This window comes from Nestor notabilis, unplaced genomic scaffold, assembly GCF_000696875.1.
Source record: "Nestor notabilis isolate BGI_N333 unplaced genomic scaffold, ASM69687v1 scaffold5310, whole genome shotgun sequence".
Taxonomy (NCBI): domain Eukaryota; kingdom Metazoa; phylum Chordata; class Aves; order Psittaciformes; family Psittacidae; genus Nestor; species Nestor notabilis.
Window position 1 is genome coordinate 12,167 of NW_009912330.1, and position 20,466 is coordinate 32,632.

Below are 20,466 nucleotides of genomic sequence, written 5' to 3' on the forward strand. Positions count from 1 at the left end.
TTGCTGTCACAGACACTCTCTTGGAGTCCTATCATGACGTAGACTGTAGACAGGTCACCCTTTCAAAATGTTGTTTATGCACGTGCCCAGTGACAGGAATGTGCGTGTGGAGTGTTACGTTTGTTTATTTTTTTGTTTTGGCTTTTTTTTTCTCTTTTCCCATGGGGAGGGACAACACTGGAGGCTGCAGTGAGGCTGAGTAATAATTTTATGAATTTTAGATATAAGCCCTTGAACAGATGTGCTGAAGTCTGTTTTAGATTCTTGTCCCATGTGCAAGTCCATGTCCTTGTTATTTATTTCCTGTATGGAAGCAAACTAGCAAGAGAATTTTAAAAGCTGATGAATGAACCTGATCACAGCACTGAGTATCACCAAAAATTCTGTTTATAACAGTGAGATGTTGTCAGAAAGCGTGACCTTCCCCTGGGAAAACAAAGTCATAAACACAATCAAGAATATGTGCTAAGGCTTAATCAATGCTTAGTGATGATGGAATGTGAAATCAAACATCCAAGGATAGAAATCAAATTGCATTATTACAGGAGGCTCACTGGTTGAAAAACTGCCCAATAAAACAAGAATGAAAGCTTGGTGACTTGAAGGTCCTGCAGAAATACTCTAAAAAATCTAATCTGTGAGTCAGGACTCTGAAGGATTGTGGAAGTTACAGAGCACATACGTCCTTGCATCCTTCCCCTTCCTGCCCTTTTTAACCACAACTGTTCAGTTTACTTCTATTACAAAAATGTGATTTAGAGGTGTGTCCCAGCCATGGGAGGGGACACGTTTCATCTGTAATACCTAGATTGTGGATTTGACAACAATAAATAGCATTTTACTTGTTTATGTTCAGAAAGACATTCAGAGCATTCAGATACTGAATGTAAATGCAGCAGTTTGTAAGGACAGTGCAAAGGATTATATTAATTGATGACGTAATCCACAGGATTATAGTAACTCGGATCTTCTGCCAATCTGGAATTCTGCTTCCAGCAGGGTGCAAAAATCTTCTGGGTTTCTAAGAATGAGAAATTTCCTGTGGTCGCATTGATTGTGTTATTCTGCCACTCTGTCTTTTCATAGAACTTCTTTTTCATGAGTGTCTCCTTCATGGCACTGCAGAAAAGATACACCTAATGGTCTAATTTATCATAGAATGGTTTGGGTTGGAAGGGACCTTAAAGATAAGAATAGCAATTTCTGCAAATACACTTTCCTTCAAAGTTTATTACTCCTTTGGTGTGTTCCTGCTGTTCTGTAACCTTGAACAAGTTCTTAAATATGGAAGATCATTGTTGTCTGTGGTGGTGTATTAAAAGGTCCTCCACAGTGCTTCAGGCCTTAGCTTAAAGGCTCACCTTAAAATAAAAAGGTGTGGACTGCTGATACCAGTGCTAGCCAAGTGAGGACTGAAAGTGATTCCGCAGGTTCCCTTTTGCATCGTATATGCATCTTCAGGTCCAGACTGTTCAACCCTTTTTTGAATCCTCATCTGTAGTGAATAGAGCTGTTCTTATTTACTAATAGCACTACAGGAAAGGATGAGTTAGCAACTCTGTTCCACGAAGTACCAATCTTAAGTTTCGGAATAGTAAGCGGTAAGGAATTCTGTGTCTGGTTTGGGATTTTTTTTTCTTTCCCTCAACATTTATTTCTCAATTTCACCTGAATGAAGTGGTTTTCTTGTGTCATTTGATACTTAGCAGGTAGATGTAATATCATCTTTGCTATATGTCCATTCTGTCATATAAGAAGTAGTCAAGCAAACCTAAACTACCCAAATAACAGCACAGAACTGCACTATTTCTGCATTAATCCAGAGTCTGCTCTTTTTCAACATGTAGTTAAGAATCTGGAAGATGTATTCTTTATAGTGTTTCAATAATCCTGTCCATTAATAATCCTGAACACTTAATTCATAGCAGTGTTAACAGAAAAATCGATAAACATTATTTCTAAAATGTCAGGGATGTTAATGGTGTGATTTAAAAAAGGGGAAAGATTCAAAACTCTGAACAGAACACACTGATGTAGTATTGTAGAGGCACATCTTGCTGAAACTGTGATAGGGAGGATTTAAATCATTATGGCTCAGTCATCTTGAAAAATGTGTGTAGGTAGCTATTCTTAGACATACAAATCTTTCTTGCCATATTGTGGGATTTTGCTAAGTGGGGGAGGCTGTATACAGTATATCTTAACAGAAGGTTGCTAAGATTGCTCTTAAATCATTTTGAGTCATATCAACAGTTGCTATGGAACCCCTGCTAATATTTTTGGAAAATTATTAGTACAACTTCCTGAGGAAAGGGAGTCTTACCAGTAGAGATTGGAAAGCTGTTTCACAGGGAAAAAATGTAAGAATGGGAAAGCTGGGTGAATATTTATTTCCAACTAAAATTTTTTGTGATGTTTTGAACTTCTGTGATTTAAACCAAGTGGTAGTATTTTACAAGCTAGCAAGTAGGTTTTATTTTAAAACTAAGCATTAATTAATGTGTAGCTGCCCTACAGTTTAATCATGTTTTTCCCAGTAAGACTTTGTGGATATGAGCCTTGTCCAACTAATATCGTAGGAGGAAAAGACCAAATAGAGGACTAATACTAAATGACATAAAGGAATACAGAGGCTTAATGGATAATTTACATGTAGAGATATGAAGCAGTAGGAGGATCCTTGCCAATTTCTGGAGCACAATTGAGGATAGACTTTCAAGTCCTGGTACTGTTGTTACTAGAGCTGATCAGTTACTCTGAAATGAAGATTCAGTAATACTGAAATCACAGGTACATAATTAATTGAATGGATTACAAAGTAATAGTATTGATTTTCTCAATTCTTTTCTACTTCTGTAGAAAAAATATTTCAGTGCTATACATTGCATTTACAGATAATTTCTCTAGAAGTGACTTTGCTTCCACAGAACTTTCCAAGCAGAGGTTTCGTGGCAGAAGTTGTAATAGCATGTTCCTTTCTTGGTCTGGCATTTCTCCTTGTAGGCAGAGGTGGTTTGCTCTTCTGTCTTCCCACTGCCATGGCCTCTCACAGTTCACTGCAGAAACAAAGCTGGTTGCTGAACGTTACACCTTACTGAATGTTATTGTGAAAAAGTCTAAAATATAGAACAACATTGGTTGAACAATATGAAATAATTGGATTCAAATATGACACATTCAGCTCCATTTGAAAGGCAGCTGGTACAGTCACAAGGCTTTGAAAACTTTATAACAACTTCCTTTTTTGTTTTCTGCAGCAAAGGTCAAGCCCTTTGGCAGATTTTGTTTTTCTTTTATTAATTTTTAAAAAGTGTTTTAAGTGCCATATAAATGGAACGTAGTCATACATGTTAACAGAAAGCAATTTATATCTAAGCACCTGTGCTCTCAAGCTGTGGAGGCTGGTGCTATCGGCAGTTCAAAACCTGGTTCAGACAGACTCATGAGACCACTTGTCCATGAATGGATGCAAAATTACCAGGCAGGAATATGTCCTCCATCTTCCTTAATACAGAAGGCATGCTGGAGCACTACAGGGAGATTGAGCCACAGAAAGAGGCCAGACTCATGTTCTAAAAGAACCTTTGTTGGAGATGGGTATGAAGCTGTATGCGGTCTCAAAGGCTCACAAAACTAGTTGAAAGTCACTCAGAGACCCATTTTGCCTCCTCTTTTTGTATGTTGTATTTCTGATGGCATAGCAGCCCGATTCAATAACAAGAGGAGAGACCACCCAAAATCCCCCTGCAGAGCAGAAGCTGTGGCTCTTGCAGAAATGGTGAGTTCAAGCTTCCATAGGCTGTAGCTCTTCTGTGCTCTCAGAAGAAAGCTTGTCATTTCAGTCCTGTGTTGGCTGAGACACTGAGGTGATCAAAGTCTTTTCTAAACTCCAAATACTGGTTTCATCAAAACATTTAGCTGCAGTCCTGAGGCAGGCACTTCAGCCTCGCAGGAGACAGTTTCAGTGTCCTTTTGGGGTTTTCTGTTACTGTGCCAGCATTTGCTGCTCTGGTGGTTGCTAATCCCTGTTCTAACCTCGGACTCTACCATGCTGTGTGTAGAGATGTGCAAGTACCTTGTGCAGGCTTGTGACAGAACTGACTTTTAGGTGGTACAAAGTTTATAGCCTTATATTGAGACCTTCAGGTAGTAGGAGACTTACCATGAATACTGACAGGTGTTACAGTGTCCATGCTAGAACATTGGATATTCAGTTTCAGTAGTGATTCAGAGTGCTTGGTCCAGCAAATATTGTTTCAAATGATATCTAATGTAAGATGGCTTGACTGGAGGAGGGGAGGACAGATATCTCCCACTGCAGAGAGAGATGGAGAGCAAAGAAAGCCTTCTCTTGGCCTGAACTCAAAATGAGGGGTGAGTCACAGTTCTATGGACATGTCATTGCCTCCTTATATTTGATATAGTTAAATTAGTTTTCTACCGCTCTGCTGCAGCAGAAATTTGCTTTCCATTCATTAGCTCGTGGTAATTACTGTCTGACTTCTGACTATTACAGCTATCAGTTCTAATACCTTCTTGATAAACTGTAAAGAGGAGCTAGGAATACATGTCATCCATCCCATTTGCTGGTTACAGAATTTCAAACTCGAAAGTGTTATGATACCTCTCTTCCCCAAATTTTTTTTGTCCAGGAATTCCTGGGATTGTAAAATGAACCCTTTTGGGGCACATTTGTGAAATGCTGGTATGGATTTTTTTTTTTCCTTATCTTACAATTTCTTTAATCAGGGTAGGAAATCTGTCTGCAAAATCTTTTCCATACTTCCACAGCTTGTTGGATCATTCAGTTTTGCACCTTAGATGAATCTCTTAACTTAAGAACAGATTTTAAATATTAATTAATTAAGACTATATGCTACATAGCTAAAATGGTGACAACTGAATTAATCTTATTTTGGCAAGCATGGGAGAAGAATCATCTGTTTGTTTTCTTAGGAAAATGGCTGAGATGCCATTTCTTGACAATATAACTATGGGCCTGCCAATTTTTAACTATAAAGTTTTATTAAAGAATCCTAAAAGGAAGTTACATGCTTCTGAGAAGTTTAAGCTTTAAAAACATAGTCTTGTGTGAGCATCTCCTAGTGCTTTGATTCTTCTTGTTCTCAAAATTAATAATTCCAATGTTATTCTATATACATCTAAATAGATGAAGAAATAGATAAATAAATGTATACATGTATAAATATATATCAGCAGTGTTGGCGGTTCTTAATTAATGTTGTGCTTGTCCTGCATTGTCTCTTAGGTGTGCCTCTCAAGGATCCTGGTTTAGCTATTCAATATCTTTTCAAAAAATAATTAAATTATAAACTGTAGAAAAGGATCACCACCCCTTTAACACTGTAACTATTCTGGAATTGGGCAGATTTTGGGGAGGAAATATGAAATATTTGATCAGCTAGTTATTATATTTTGTATTCTGTAGTATCAAGTGTTACGATAATAGTTCTGCAGGAAAAGCACTATGCACATCAGTTTTAGGGCATTTTTCTCAGTTGTTATCATTCTCCTAGTTAGAAATTACTACATGAAGAAAATACGTAATTTTTGAATGCATCTAAAATAGGAACATGTAAAATAAACTAAAGTAAAACTTAAAATTTAAACCCATTTCCATCTGCCACCTCTGCCACGCCTGCCACCCTTGAAAACGCTTTACTTCTGGCAAACTGGCTTTGTCTATGACTTTCTAACTTGCACTGACCAATATTCAAGATAAGGAAAGCTGTCTTCAGAGATTGTGGATAGAGTTTTGTTCCTGTTTTGGATGCATCCAGATAGTTCTGATAGCTTTAAAAATGGATAATCAAGATTGATGTTTTTGTGGCAACAAACTGTAGATGTATTCAGCTGTCACATTCAGCAGAAGCTGCAGCTGCCAAGATAAGCAGCAGTAAGTTAGCAATATAGCAGTGATGTGTGTGCCGGGAGCAAGGAGACCAGAACTCTGTCCGAAGAAGTTGGTTTTATTGCAATCTGTCATTCAGGCTGTGATCAGACAGGCTTAATAACATGAGCAGGGTCTAAAGACATCCTTTAAACAAAGAGCAGTTTGTAGCATGAAGTGTTTGTTTCTTCAGAACCTGCATTTCCACCTTTGTGGCCACATGGGATTTGAAACAGCAGGTGTGAAGTGGTAGGTGTGGTTCATCTGAAAGATTAATTCTGGCTGTATTAAGTGTCCTCATATGTTTGTATTTGTAGGATCTGCTGAAGCAACTCCATTTTCCTCAGAAAAACTTAGCTGTTTGATTAATTGCCTCTTCAGCTTGGACTTCGTATTTGATGGAAGAAGGGTAGGATCCATCTTAGTTTGCTGTGTGGGGTTAGTACTAGTAAAAGTATTGATAAAAACTTGTCACTAAAGTTAGCTGGTATGTCTTTTGGAATACACAAAGAACAGATATATTAAATCATAAGGGCGATGCAACTGTTCATCTACAAAGAAGAACCTGAGCATAAATCAAAATCCCTCTGCAGCCTTCTCCTCCAAAAAGAGGTTTGGTAATGACAGAAATTCACTTTGTTGGTCTAGTTTGCACTTCTTTGTCTCATCAAGGTACCTTCAAGTTTTCTCTTGCTCAGTACTATCGCAGATTTATTTTGATTGTCTAAGAAAATGCAGGAGAACAGTGGTAGCTGCACTTTCATAGTCATTCTTCAGTACCCGTTACAGACAGAAGTAGGTTGTTTCATCTTCAACAGGCTTATCAGTGGGAGTGCTTCTCTAGGGTTTATGGCAAAGTTATGGAAACTTTCCTTGATTATATAAGTAAGGATGACTTGGGTTCTTCCTGTAAATTGAAATCAAGGTGACTATAAATATGTTATCTGTCCCAGGTAATAAATATTATCCCATACTCTCTACATAAATCCCCTTTTTTGAGGGGTTTATTTTTTTTTTTTAGGCTTTTTTGGAGTTGATGGCTATTTCAGCAAGCACTTTTTTTCAACAGCCATTTTTGCCCTCTCTGAAAATTTATAAAATTATTATTTCTCTGTATACAATACTATCAGTAAAACGTTATGAAATGGCTGCATTAATAGTAATGTTGCAACCTGTCAGTAGGATGGAGCAGCCCTGCACTGTTAGTATCCTAACAACAGATTTGTTACTATGATCTTTACCTTCTATCAGGATGATAAAAGTTCCCTGTATGATTGCAGTTTCTTCACATTGCATCTGCAACATAGCAATTCCGTATTAATAGAGTTTCTGTTGTAGTAAGTCCATTATTAGAGGAAAATCTGTGAGGAGGAGGGGATAGAGAGAAGTTTGGAACATATTTCTTGTGACAGCTCTTTTTCTCCTGTTGGCTTTACAAGCATCATTACTGGTCCTTGTAAAGACAATGTCATATACTCATCCAGATTCAGTGCTCAGGCTTAAAGTCTCCCAGCCCTCATTCATAAAAACGTTATACAGTTGAACCTGAGCACATGTGTAATTTAAGCGTAACCTGTTTGAATTCAATTTCGACTCCGTTTAGGTAAGTTCCATGTGTGCACAGTTAACTGTTCTGTTTGTGGGACATAGAGTCAATGTGAAGAGCAAAGTTTTATTACTTTCTTCCTGAACAAGCGGAGTTAAGTTTTGTTAACAAGTAAGTTATTAAGGTAAAGTGTGAATTCAAGGACATAAATACTTAGAGTATCATAATCTTGAGTGAAGGATTTTTACTTAAAAGCAGGCGTTTGTTTCATTGGTGTGTAATGTGGTCAGTAATGGGTGAAAGGGGAAGAGCATGCAACTTCTTTATTCACTGCATCACTATTTCCATTTCTCTTAATGGAAAAGATTATGGATGATATGTTTTATGTATCCTGCCTTGGTTTTTTGACCTGGTAACTGGGATTGTGAACACTGCTGGAAAAACACCTGAAAAGAATTGGTCCTGGCTGTGGTGTAAAGTTTGGTGGTAGTATCCTGCGTGAGAGTTTTGACACCCTTCCATGAATTTATTTTTGCAAAGCAACATGATGCAAACTGGATCGGGGAAGAGGCAATTTCAGGCACAAGTCCCTTTGCACTGTCATAAATGGAGAGACCATAAATGTTATGATGGGTGCTCAAAGGCAGTTTAATGTAGCACTGGAGAAAATAGAAGCCATTACTACTGGAAGAGCTTCAGTTATGACAGAGAAAACAAATGGTGCTGTTACAAGAAAGGTACTCACAACAAAATACCTGCTGGCTGGGGAAGAGATGAGCAGAGCACAGTACAGATACCTACAGGCAATTACTCATTACCTGAAGTAATGTTTATTTTTAGTTTAAATCTGACAGGGATAGTATTTCCTATACTCACTGCTGACAAAATTATATAATCCAATCTGATGGAAGTTTTAGACTTAATTATACCTGTACTTAGGAACTACCCAGTCTTTGCCACTGTTCATATTCATGTCATTACTATTTCACTGTGCTATGACCACTGTATGGGAGAGAGGATGAAGTTAGTTTTTTACATCTCAACTCTTGATGACCCTGTAAAGTCCAGTTCCATTAGTGAACGAGGACAGGACAGGTTGATGAAGCCTTCTCATCCCTGATGCGAAGAGGCTGCCTTACACCTCATAAAGAAGGCTGCTCAGCTAAATTGTATCTTAGTCCTCAGAGAGCCTTAGCATTCAGTTTTTGTTGTTCTTGCTGAGGGCTGAGGAACACTATCTAACCTAAACTTCAGTGAAAGAGGCTTAAGCTCACCAGTTTATCTTCGCACCGTGGTTGCTCAGCATATGTGCATGATGGTTATAATTGGGCAGCTAACGAATAGTAAGCTGTTGTGCTGCCAGCACTCAGTCACGTTCAATCTTGTGTAGCATTCCTAAAACAAAACTACATTAATTCCCAAACTACCCAATGAAATAGTTTCCATCTTTGATCTGTCCATCCCTTGCATAGTTTTGTAAAGGAGGAGTTAAGGTAACAGCTACAGAGATGGGTACAGAGCTTACAAATCTTTCTTGAAGTCACTTAGTAAAGAGGTCTTCCTATAGAAAACAGATGAAGCAACATTTTGATCTTTCAAATTCACTGGAGCTAGTTGCTGCCTGGAAAGATTTTATTTCCCATGAATGTTGGGTAAGAGGAATATGCAGATGGATGGTGGACTCCAGTGTGGAGTGCTGAATGGGCAGTGTTATGAATCAGCGTCATAGATAGAGAGATACAAGATCATACATAGATACAGTAAAATAATGCCGTTGATTTCAAATAAACTGTGTGTCAGTGTATTACTGTCCAGAAGAGTTGTGGGCAACCTGAAAATACGTTCATTCTGTACAATGCCAGTGGGTAATTGTGAGAATTTAATTGAAACTCTCATACATAGCTCTCTAAAATGCATTACTGCATGACTAATTGGTAGAGATTAATTGTAAACTAAAAGTGGGAAGACTCTTACACTATTTAAAATTCTGGGGGTTTTTTTTGCATGAGGTCAGAGTATGATTTTTTATTTTTTATGTAAGTGGCTTATGGGTCAGGCTAGCTGAAGGCTAATACTGCTGCCCTAGTGTTATGTTTAGGGTGCATTCAGTGCGTGTGGAACATCACAGGTAGTAGATATGCTCATGAAGCAGATGCAGCACAAGCTTTCATTCAGTTCTCCGGTTTTGGTAGTGTTTGAGAAGGACCTGGGACATCACAGACGCATAGCCCTGCCTCAGGGTGTGCCACAAGCAGCAGAAGTGTGAGTTCCCTGGTTTTCCTAACTTCAGAGCTGGCCTACAGGGACTTCCCCCTATGGTGACAAGATAAACCATCTTCAGTTGTGGACTCGTCTGCAGTGACTACCAGCAAGGACACTAACGAATAACACTTTGATGGTCTGAAACCTGACAGCTGCATATAGTTCTGTTGTATGGTAATGAATTCTAGCTACTGCTAGCCTGGGCCAGGCCTGGACTGGTGGCCTGGCAAGGTCTGTAAGGCTCTGTACAGCTCTGTACAGAGCCATGAAAAGGCTCTGTAGCCCATTACCAATTCTGAAATAATTCAGAGCTTTGATAACTCTTGCATTTTTATTGGCAGCTCTCTGTTACTTCCTCCTCAGAGCTGGTGTGTCAGTGATTTTATCTTGAGTATACATTAAAGCCTCATGGGGATGCCGTTATGTACAGGATTTAGAATTTGGGATTTGACTGAATCAGATCTGATGTTCTCAGTGTTTTCCCTGATGCTCAACAGCTCTTCTTCCATGCCTCAGCCTTTTCCCTTTCTAGAGGCTCCCGCTTAATGGGTCTTGGCTCAGGATTTCTTTTAATCTCTTGTGCTTTTCTGTTTTTCCTATTAGTATGTGATATATTCCTATCTTTCAGATTTTGAATAAACAGCATGGCATTCTTTCAGTTTCATGCCTTTTGTTTAGGGTAAGAGAAATACATGCAGCAAGCTGATTGAAAAAGTCCGGCTTTGGACACAGCTCTTTTGCATGACATTTTTTGGACTTTGAGTGCTGAAGGGTCTGTACAATAATGAACTTCAGTTTCCTGGATTAGAGGTAAACAAATAAGTGGCAGTGCTCAGTTTTCAAAAATACCCTGCAAATGGAAGCCAAAGTAGCTCCTCCTGAATGTGTAGACATGCTGCTTTAGTGCACATGCCATTCTCAGAGCCCGGCCGAGGAGCAGCACAAGATTAATTAAACCCCTGGGTCATTTGTTGCTGTTCAAAATTCTGTGGATTATAGTGAGATTCGCACTACTCTGCCACAGCTGTTACTTCAGGATGTGTATGAAGCACCCCTGGGTAATTCAAAGAACAAAGAGACAAGCTAGGAAGAGGGTTTGGTTAACCAGGACCAAGTATCCTCAGAGCTTTCATATCGAGCTAGAAGCTGATGGCTGGGTCCCGTAGCAGAATCCTTTCCCTTTACATCTTGTAGATCCAGAGGGGATTCTGCCCATGGAATGAATGCCATCCATTCAAGAAGAATGGAGAAGGGATTGCAGTGAATTCAGAGTGTGAACAGATTTCATCTCTATCACATGTTTGTAAGTCACAGATAGATGCTGAAGATGATGGGACCAAGGATTTTTACCCTTTTCGAAAACTGAGTACCAATGCACTCTGCTTTTTCATATGGGCATTTAATGGTTAAAGTTTGGGAGTTTCTTCAGTGCTACTCTGTCATGTTCTAAGAAGAGGAAGGACGTGACCTACCAGTGTGTGCTCGCAGCCCAGAAACCACCCATGTCCTGGGCTTCACCCCCAGAGCGTGAGCAGCAGGTCGAGGGAGGGGATTCTCCCCCTCTGCTGTGCTCTGGGGAGACCCCCCCTGCAGTCCTGATCCAGCTCTGGGGCAACAATGCACGAGGGACATGGAGCTGTTGGCGCGCGTCCAGAGGAGGCCCCGGATATGCTGCGAGGGCTGGAGCAGCTCTGCTCTGGAGACAGGCTGAGAGAGCTGGGCTGGTTCAGCCTGGGGAAGAGAAGGGGAGACCTTAGAGCAGCTCCAGTGCCTAAAGGGGCTATAAGAAACCTGGAGAGGGGCTTTGGACAAGGGCCTATAGGGACAGGGCAGAGGGAATGGCTTTAACCTGACAGAGAGGAGATTGAGATGAGCTCTTGGGCAGAAGTTCTTCCCTGTGAGGGTGCTGAGGCCCTGGCACAGGTTGCCCAGAGAAGCTGTGGCTGCCCCATCCCTGGCGGTGATTCTATGACAAAAAAAAGAAAGATGTAGCATGCAAAGTTAATAAGCTGTTTAAAAGATCAAATCTGGCCTCCATTTGTCACTCACTGGTGGCTTGCTGAAGAAAGAAGTGCAGGACAGAATCAAATAACCTGGTAACAGGGTAATTGGGAACAACTTCAGGCTGATTATTCAGCTTTGGGAATTCTCTTTATCCCTTGTTGTAAGTGCTAAATCACTTAAAGACCAGATTATCTTCTCTCTTCTTTTTAGGAATGTGTGCTACCTCTTTACACTCTTTATGTAAGGAAGGGAGTTGGCTGAAATTGCTGCCCAATCTACTTTTTTATTTTTTTGTTAGTAGTTTTTTAAACATTAACTATCTTTTTTTGCTGTCTTTAGGAATACCATTGGCACATTTCATATATTTTTTAGAATTATTAGGAGACATGATGTAAGCTATCAGGTAAAAAGAAAGGGGTTTTAATTCAAACTGCCACTTTTTTGTCAATGGAAAACAGCATCAGTTCACTTTTACCAACAGCAGATGGTAGCATTCTTGAACAACTTTAATCTGCTTGCACCACATTGTAAAACAAAGCTTTCTGTGTATTACTTTTTTTGTATTCTGAAGCTTCTGGAGGTGTTTTAAAGTTGTCTTAGATGTAAGATGATTGATCCTCATGAGTGCATATTCAATGTAGCAACCAGGCATCCTTCAGCTGTAAGAGACCCTGTTTGATACTATATAGAACATGTGTCCTGGGTTCAGCTGTAACAGTCATTTTTCTCCTTCTTAGTAGCTGGTGCAGGGCTGTGTTTTCGACTTTAGTCCAAGAACAACGCTGATAACACCAATGTTTTTAGTTGTTGCTCAGTAATGTTTACCCCGACCAAGGACTTCCTCAGTCTCATGCTCTGCCAGAGAGGAGGGGAATCCGGGAGGAAGCAGAGACAGGACACCTGACCCAAACTGGCCAAAGGGCTATTCCATACCACAGCACGTCATGCCCAGTATATAAACTGGGGGGAGTTACCCGGAAGGCCCAGATCGCTGCTGGGGTCAGGCTGGGTATTGGTTGGCGGGTGGTGAGCGGTTGTGTCCTCTCCCCTTGTTATTTCCCTTCTCATTATCATTATTGGTGGTAGCAGTAGTGGTTTGTATTATACCTTAGTTACTGGAGTGCTCTTATCTCAACCCGTGGGAGTTACATTCTTTTGATTCTCTTCCCCATTCCTCTGGGAGCAGAGGGAGGAAGAACACAGGGCAGTGAGCGAGCGGCTGCGTGGTTCTGAGTTACCGGCTGGGCTTAAACCACGACATGTCTTTTTGCTGAACATGACAGGATAGGATTTTGGTTTGTTTCTAGGCTGTGTTGCAGCATCCAGTTAGTGTGTCTTCTTTACTGTTGAGAAACAGAGCCACACAAGAAGCACATCTAAGGGAAGGGGTCTTTTCCCAGGATAAAACACCCATCACATTAATCCTCATAGTCAGTCTCTGCTGTGGCTTTGGTGAGTAGCAGAGCACAGTGGACAAGGTTCACATGGCTGAATGGACACTGTGCAGAGGTGGTGATTCTGTGGTTTACTCCATCATTGTCCATCCCTGCTTCTCCCCACCCCACTGCCTTGCGTTGTGTGCTTCTCAGTTCCAGCAAAGTCCTGGGCTTAGCAGCATCTAAAAACATGGTCCATGCTTGGCTGTTAACAGGCTGTTGTGGCATTTTGTATTTGACATCTTTCTTGTCTGGAATACCTTTCTAGCCATTCCCTGCTGTGCTGTTATGCCTCTTACTGCATGTGAGGATCCTAGAATCACAGAGTGATTAGGGTTGGAAAGGACCTTAAAGTTCATCCAGTTCCAACCCCCTGCCACGGGCAGGGACACCTTCCACTAGGCCAGGTTGCTCCAAGCCCTGTCCAACTTGGCCTTGAGCACTGCCAGGGATGGGGCATCTTTGTTTATTTTGGTGCAGAAATACTTAGCAGTAAGCTCAGCAGCATTAAAGGAAAATCAGTTCCTCTGGGCACGGTACGTGAGACAGTCAGATAGGCTAGTCTTGTGGTATCATCACCCATGAAAGAGCTGATGAGATCACTGTTATGGCTATGCGTTGACTGCAAGCTTGGTTAAGCCAGAACATGTATTCTGTTCAAGTGCTGGCTGGACATGAAAGTGAAGGCTTTACTGAGCATTGGGTTGAGTTTTCAGCAGTACTGTGTGTGGTGTGAAGCTCAGAAAAACAGGCAGAGTCTTATCATGTCATAGGGAGTGTGTCTGACTTAAAACTTAACTGTCACTACATGGGGTTTTTGTTTCCCTCAGGGTGGTTTTGACTGGGCTATTTGAAGAACAACTGGTTTAAGACTTTTTTTCTTTTTTTCTGTAGAATAGCCTAAAGTGGGGATATGCCATGTAGTGTAAGTCAAAGCCACCTCGAGGACTCTTCCTTCTTCTTGCTTTACCTCTAAGGCTTCAAATTAAACCATGTTTACTCCGCGGCTCCAGTATGAGAAGATACAAGGATAAGGGGTCAAGGTTGTTAAAGAGCTTTCCATGGAGTGGGTTTGTTTTCTTGTTGTGGTTTAAGCCCAGCCGGTAACTCAGAACCATGCAGCTGCTCTCTCACTTCCCCCCATTCTTCCCCCTCTGCTCCCGGTCGGATGGAGAAGAGAATTGAAAGAATGTAAATCCCACGTGTTGAGATAAGAACAGTTCAGTAACTAAGGTATAATATAAAACTAAAGCCCAACCTGAGCAGCAGTCCCTTCTGGGTGACTCCCCGCAGTTTCTATCCTGGGCATGACGTGCTGTGGTATGGAATACCCCTTTGGCCAGTTTGGGTCAGGTGTCCTGTCTCTGCTTCCTCCCGGCTTCCCCTCCTCCTAGACGAGCATGAGACTGAGAAAGTCCTTGGTCAGAGTAAACATTACTGAGCAACAACTAAAAACATCGGTGTGTTATCAGCATTGTTCTCAGACTTAAGCCGACACAGCACTGTACCAGCTACTAGGAAGGAGAAAAATAACTGTTACAGCTGAACCCAGAAGATTTATATATTAATTACATTTGATCAGATACTCGTTTATACAGTAGCTTTACCTATTTGTAGTCAGGTAATAGTGGTAACAGTAACTTGAGTTACTTTTGCAAACGGTTACTTTTTAGCTAAAATGGTGGCATAGCCTGGTTGTTGATCTGATTTCCTTTCTAAGATAGACGAATATGGTCTCAAATATTAATTTGTCATGACTATCAGTAGAAGAGCAATGTGGGTTAGATTCTGAAATGAGAAAAGTTACATCAAAGATTAATTGGACCCTGCTTTGCCCTTTAGGAGCACCCTCTACTTGGGCAGCCATTCTTTGTTCTACACCCTTGCCGGACTAATGAATTCATCTCTTCTGTACTGACCAGTTCACAGAAACATAACAGGTGAGAAGCACTTTTGTGCCTTGCAAGACTTTATGCAGTGCAGGTAAAGTCAATTAGCTGGGAAGTCGAAACAGTCAAAACAACTTTCTTGGTCCACGTAGAGTACGATTCTATATTGTCACCAAAGGGCTGACAGTTAAAAAACATTTGCTGTAGATGAAGTGAAGGAATAGCCTCATATCAAGTTATCCTATGATTGTAATGCAGAAAAGGTTGTGATAATATGTTTATGGTGCTTTTTTGTTTGGTTGTTTTTTTTTCCCTAGACACACAAATTACATTATATTGTGGCTCAGTACAGTAGGCCCAGTTGTGGGTCTAAACCTGCCCCTGAGTTATGCAACACTAGCACCTGAGCAGAATACAAATGCTGATTCATTTGAAAGGTAAGATGAAATCACCCTTTTTGTCTCCCATCTTCCTATGAAATTAAAAACATCAGATGGATAACTGGCAAAACCATTATGTTCTCCTTTGGAGCTTTTGGTTCAGTTCATTTAGGACTCACCTTATGATATTTTGCTTACATGCTGCCTTATTACCCTACTTACTTTGTAATGAAAATTTGCACTGAGAGAGATGTGCTTGGCACACTGCTGATGCCCTTCATAACTGTCAGAAAGTCCTCAATGTCTTGAGGTCTTTTTCGGGTGTGTAAAAGCATTTTACGGGGGTCTCTCCAGCATATGGCACAGGTAGCATAAATCTGTACAACGATTTTAATTTGATCTTTTGGTTGTTTTTCTTTCCCCATTTGATGTCATCACTTCAGACCTGTGAACTGAGACAGATGGTGGTCAGCTATAGCAAAGCTACTGCAGACTGTCCTAGGGATGAAATCAAACAAAGGAATCCTTCCTCACTGCTAAGCTGTGCAGTGTGGACAGATGACTGTCATGGCTCTTTCTCTGGTGAGAACTTGCCCGGTTACAGTGGAAGACCTAAGAGCTGGCTGCAGTTGGGACAACTTTCAATCACCACCAAGACCTGAAGCCCCTTGCAGTTGCTTTGACCCCTCACAGTCATTACCATGAATGAAGACATTTCATTATCTCCTACCTCTGTTTTTCTGTGGTTATGGCCTTGGTAAGACATACACGTGCAAGCAAGCAAGAGCTGACATGCTGGGTTTGGATCTACTAAATTTACCTGCTAAAAATCGTATCTCTAGAAAACCTGCAGCATCTGTGAGGATACGTACAGTAAAATACTTTTAGGATGTGGTTTACGCTTGTGGTGATCAATGTATGGACTGAGACTATTTCACCTAGGGACCACCTTCTCCACCACAACATGATGCATGGACCGCTCTCATGTTCCACACCACATACAGAATATCCTAATCCCAAATCTGATTAATACTTCTTTTTTTTTTTTGAGAATATTCCATGTACATCATGCTTCAGGGAACAAACAGCATCAGGATTGTAGACAAGCAGAGCACTTACAGTCTACATCTGATTAAGCTTGTACAGTTCTAGAGTTCAAGGTGCCTGATGCTATTGTATGAGAACATCTGGCTTTTCCATGCTTCACTGCATCCAAAGGAAGCTTTGCCATGCTCTGTGGGAGTTACTGTTGTAGTTAATTAGTATTTCTCATTGTACTAGTAGTTGTTCACAGGTTTAGTCCCTATCCTGCAGTCTTTATGCAACCCTCCTCTGACAGCTGTTTATTTTTTGGACAAGTAGGCATTGTATGGTAGTGCAATCAGTGAAAAACAGATTAGAAGTAACTTCCACACAAGTCCTCTTGGATTCTTTCCCAATCCCATTTTATTTGTAGTATAAACCAGACCACAAGTCCTGAGTGGTGGAGGTGGAATTACACATTTTACTTTATATGTTCAGCAATATGTCACTGCATACAGAGTTCAGCTATGACAGAGCCACATCAGAGCTGGAAATGTGAAAGTCGTTGGGTTTCGGATTCTGGGTTTTCAGATATTTTGCTTGGATGCGTATTTTTAACTTACATCGTGTGTTATTAGTGGATTGAAATACAGTGCAGTCCTTAAAATTCCTTTGGTGCAGAATTCTTTTGCCAGCCATTTGGAATTAATAATGAAAGTACGTAATTTATCTCATTCTGGATCATAGCAACCTGAAAAACCATTTTTCCATGTAAGATTTATAAAATGAGGCTTTCCACTCATGTACCATGCCAGCAGCCACACTGCTTTTTTTAACACTCTTGGTAACATATGCTTGATAACTCCATCCACAGCCCATTTTCAAATTTAGGGGAGACCTACACAGGAGGAAAACCAAAAAAACTGACAGGTAACAGCAGTTTTAAGAGCTGTTAAGTGTTCATCCCTGCAATGTGATCTTCATTTGTGTACAGTGGAACAAAGGAGTAAAAGCAATCAGCCCTTTTCAGCTGCCCAGCATTGCAAGTTATCTCTTTATCAGCTCCTCCTGCCTCTACCCAGCATATTGGCACACTCACACTGTGCTGGCTAGCCCTTGGGACCTTTATTTCTGGTATAACTTAGTACTGGTAGCTTTATTTAAAGCAAGTTTGGAATTAGCTTCTCCTGCCTTTAGTATCAGGGAAGTGGACAGAATTGAAGGAGTTGTTCCCTATAAACTCTCAGTACTGAATGCTGCATCAGTGTATCCAAGGACCAGTTAAGCTTATTTCCCAAAGCATCACAGATGTTACTTGATACTGCATTGAGGGTTGAATATACAGAGCAAATTCCACTTTTAAAAAATGTAGATAATAGAATTCAGTCATGAATACAGAGTGGCTTTGGAATAATTTACAGCTGAAAGGCTCATTTTAGTGTCCTCATATACTGGGCAAGAGCTATTTTTGATAAAGAAAAAGTAAAAAAGCCTAGAACAACTTTCAGTATTATTTTCTGTTATAGTTGTTAGACCTTGAGAAGGTTCAACTGCTAAGCTGCTGCTGTGCAAAATTTGTAAGCATAGTTTGATAGGAGACCATCTCTTCCCATGTCTGTCTTGGAAGGAGGAACTGCAGCATAGCAGTAGTATTCATAATAGGATTTGGCCAGTTGGGTTTCTTTACCATAGGCAAGTCTTCCTATTGGAAGTCTGTGAAGTGACATTGCTCAACTCCGACTGTCAGCATCTCATCCATGTGACACTGTGCATTGGAAAGTGTCACAGATTTATAATTACAAGCAAGACAAATATGAAATATGCCTGGGAGAATATACTCCAGTCACTTTCTCCTACTCCATCAGTCTTCCACTGCACTTTAATCTTCTCTTGGTTTGGGTTTGTTTTTTTTTCCAAGAATTAGAAGAAAAGTGGGATTTGTATGTAGACATAAACAAATATTTTTCTTTTACGTGGAGGTACTTTCTACCTTATTTTATCATTTGTAAACAAAATCAAGAATTATTTCAACAGGGCATTGCACGTTGTACCACGCTTACGATTTCCTCTGTCAGAAACAACTCTAGGCACTTGTCCAGCGGATGGCTGCATGCAGTGAGATACTGCTTTGTCACACCCTTAACTCCTAGTCAGCCTCTATCGTATGCCCATACATTCAGTGGGCTGCACACTAAAGTTGTTCCCAGTTTCTGAAGCTGTCTCTGTCTTGCTTACCCTCCAAATTCCTCTTCAGTGCCTTGACCTTGTTACCACAGTTACTGAGACACAATGGTGTCAGATAATGGGGAGCGTGAAATGGATAAGCAAACAGTTCCCCTGCCCTGCTACAAGTCTTAACCATTTAACACTAAAAACAATGAAGTAACGGAGCAGTATCATCCTCAGGATCAATGTTCCCCTGAAACTTGTCTAGAAATACCGCTGGACAAAAATTCAGCTTAGTTGGTACAAATACACTAAGCTTGGATTGAGGAACAAATACAGGATAATGTAAGTATTTGGGATCAAGGGGAGATATAATCCTGTTTAGATATCTACTTTCCAATGGTTTAAGTGGGAGGTAGGCATCTAATTTCCCTTAATGCCTTAATGACTTATAGGATATTTTATACAGAATGTTTATGTACAAAAATCCTATTTTATATCAAAATCAAGTTAACTGAAGCCCTATGTTGTAATTTTACTTTGCAAATCTATTGAGGATTCTTAGATGTGAAATTAGGTTTTTGGCTACATACATTATCTGAAATCTAGCAACTTACCAAAGAGAAAATCTTCATTTCCAAACGGTTTTGTAAATCTGTTCAGTCGTTCACCCTTGCTAATCTGGAAAGACGTATTGAGGACCATTGCTTCTGGGGACTTCTGCTTCTGAGAGCTGGCTTGTACCTGCCCTTGGTTACAAGAATCAGCAAGAGGAATGGATTTTATATGTTCACCTAAGCCAAAATACACTTTGCTTTGGAATAAAATTGCTACCTACATAATCCCTCATTTGTGTCAGCATGATCAGGTTAGAATTTAACCCCCATCTGGTCTGCCAGAAGGTTTGCAGTTGGTTGGTTTTGGTTACTAAAAGAAATGTTCCTTCGGTCACATTGCATGCTTGTTTTCCTAACAGTAAATGTTGAGCTAGTTAATTAGAGCTGAATATAGTAAAGTAATCAACATAAATTCCATGAATTTCAGCAAAACTTTTTCAGTGACTTTTTTTTTGCCATTTACTTTAATGAATTTGTTTGGACATTTATATCACATTTCAGCTCCAGCACAAAGGAAAACTGGCTGCTCTTTCCTCTGAACTGTGAGGTTAGTTATTTCCTCCAGAACACTCTCTTCTAAATACCAGTGTGCGTATGAATGTCTGTGCATATTTCTAGTAACATGGGCTTTTAAAAGGGTTTCAAAGTGTTTAGAATGATAAGTTCTTATCATCGAGAATAAAAAAAAAATACATACCTGAACTTCAGAGTTGCAAAACTAGCTGTGTATTGACTCCTCAGGAAGAGTTATGAAGGTGTCACACGTGTTGTCTTTATGCTGTAGGCTTCATTGGTCTTAAAACACACCACACCACAGGAAGCTTTTGCTTCACCACTTGAGACCTTGCTGTAACTGTCATCTACTGAAGATGAATTTCAGCTTAAGGTGAGAGAGGAGTTTACTGCCAGGTTTGAAAAGAGAATGGATTTACAGAGCCTTGCCTTGAACACCTTCTTTTTCCTCAAGCTTGTTAGAAAACAACGTGTTTTCCTGTAGTATTACTTTTCAGTAGTGTTGTTAATGCAGCATGCTGGAAGAGATAGCCCTGTCTAAAGAGATTGGGCTGTGTGCTTCTCTGCACACTGCTGGGTTCAGCACATACGTCTTGTCAGCAGATGGAGGGAGATACTGTTCAGGTGCTTCCTTTCCCCCCCTTTGTTGCTGCCAAGGATTAGGCTGTAGACAGAGAAGAATCCCTGTAAGCAAATTTCACCAGCACTCATCTGCATCA

At 40.4% G+C, this 20,466-nt stretch overlaps 1 protein-coding gene across 1 annotated transcript in view; it reads left to right on the forward strand.

Annotated features, from left to right (window-relative positions):
- ATG10 (autophagy related 10) overlaps positions 1-17,461 on the forward strand; it is a gene marked incomplete at its 5' end in the record, with an annotated part of 24,567 nt that extends 7,106 nt beyond the window's left edge. Inside the window, 3 exons of the mRNA XM_010018938.1 lie at positions 15,002-15,099; positions 15,366-15,485; positions 17,446-17,461. Coding sequence (XP_010017240.1) covers positions 15,002-15,099; positions 15,366-15,485; positions 17,446-17,461 — 234 coding nt within the window. The remainder of the gene's footprint in view (positions 1-15,001; positions 15,100-15,365; positions 15,486-17,445) is intronic.
- Positions 17,462-20,466: the final 3,005 nt, after the last annotated feature.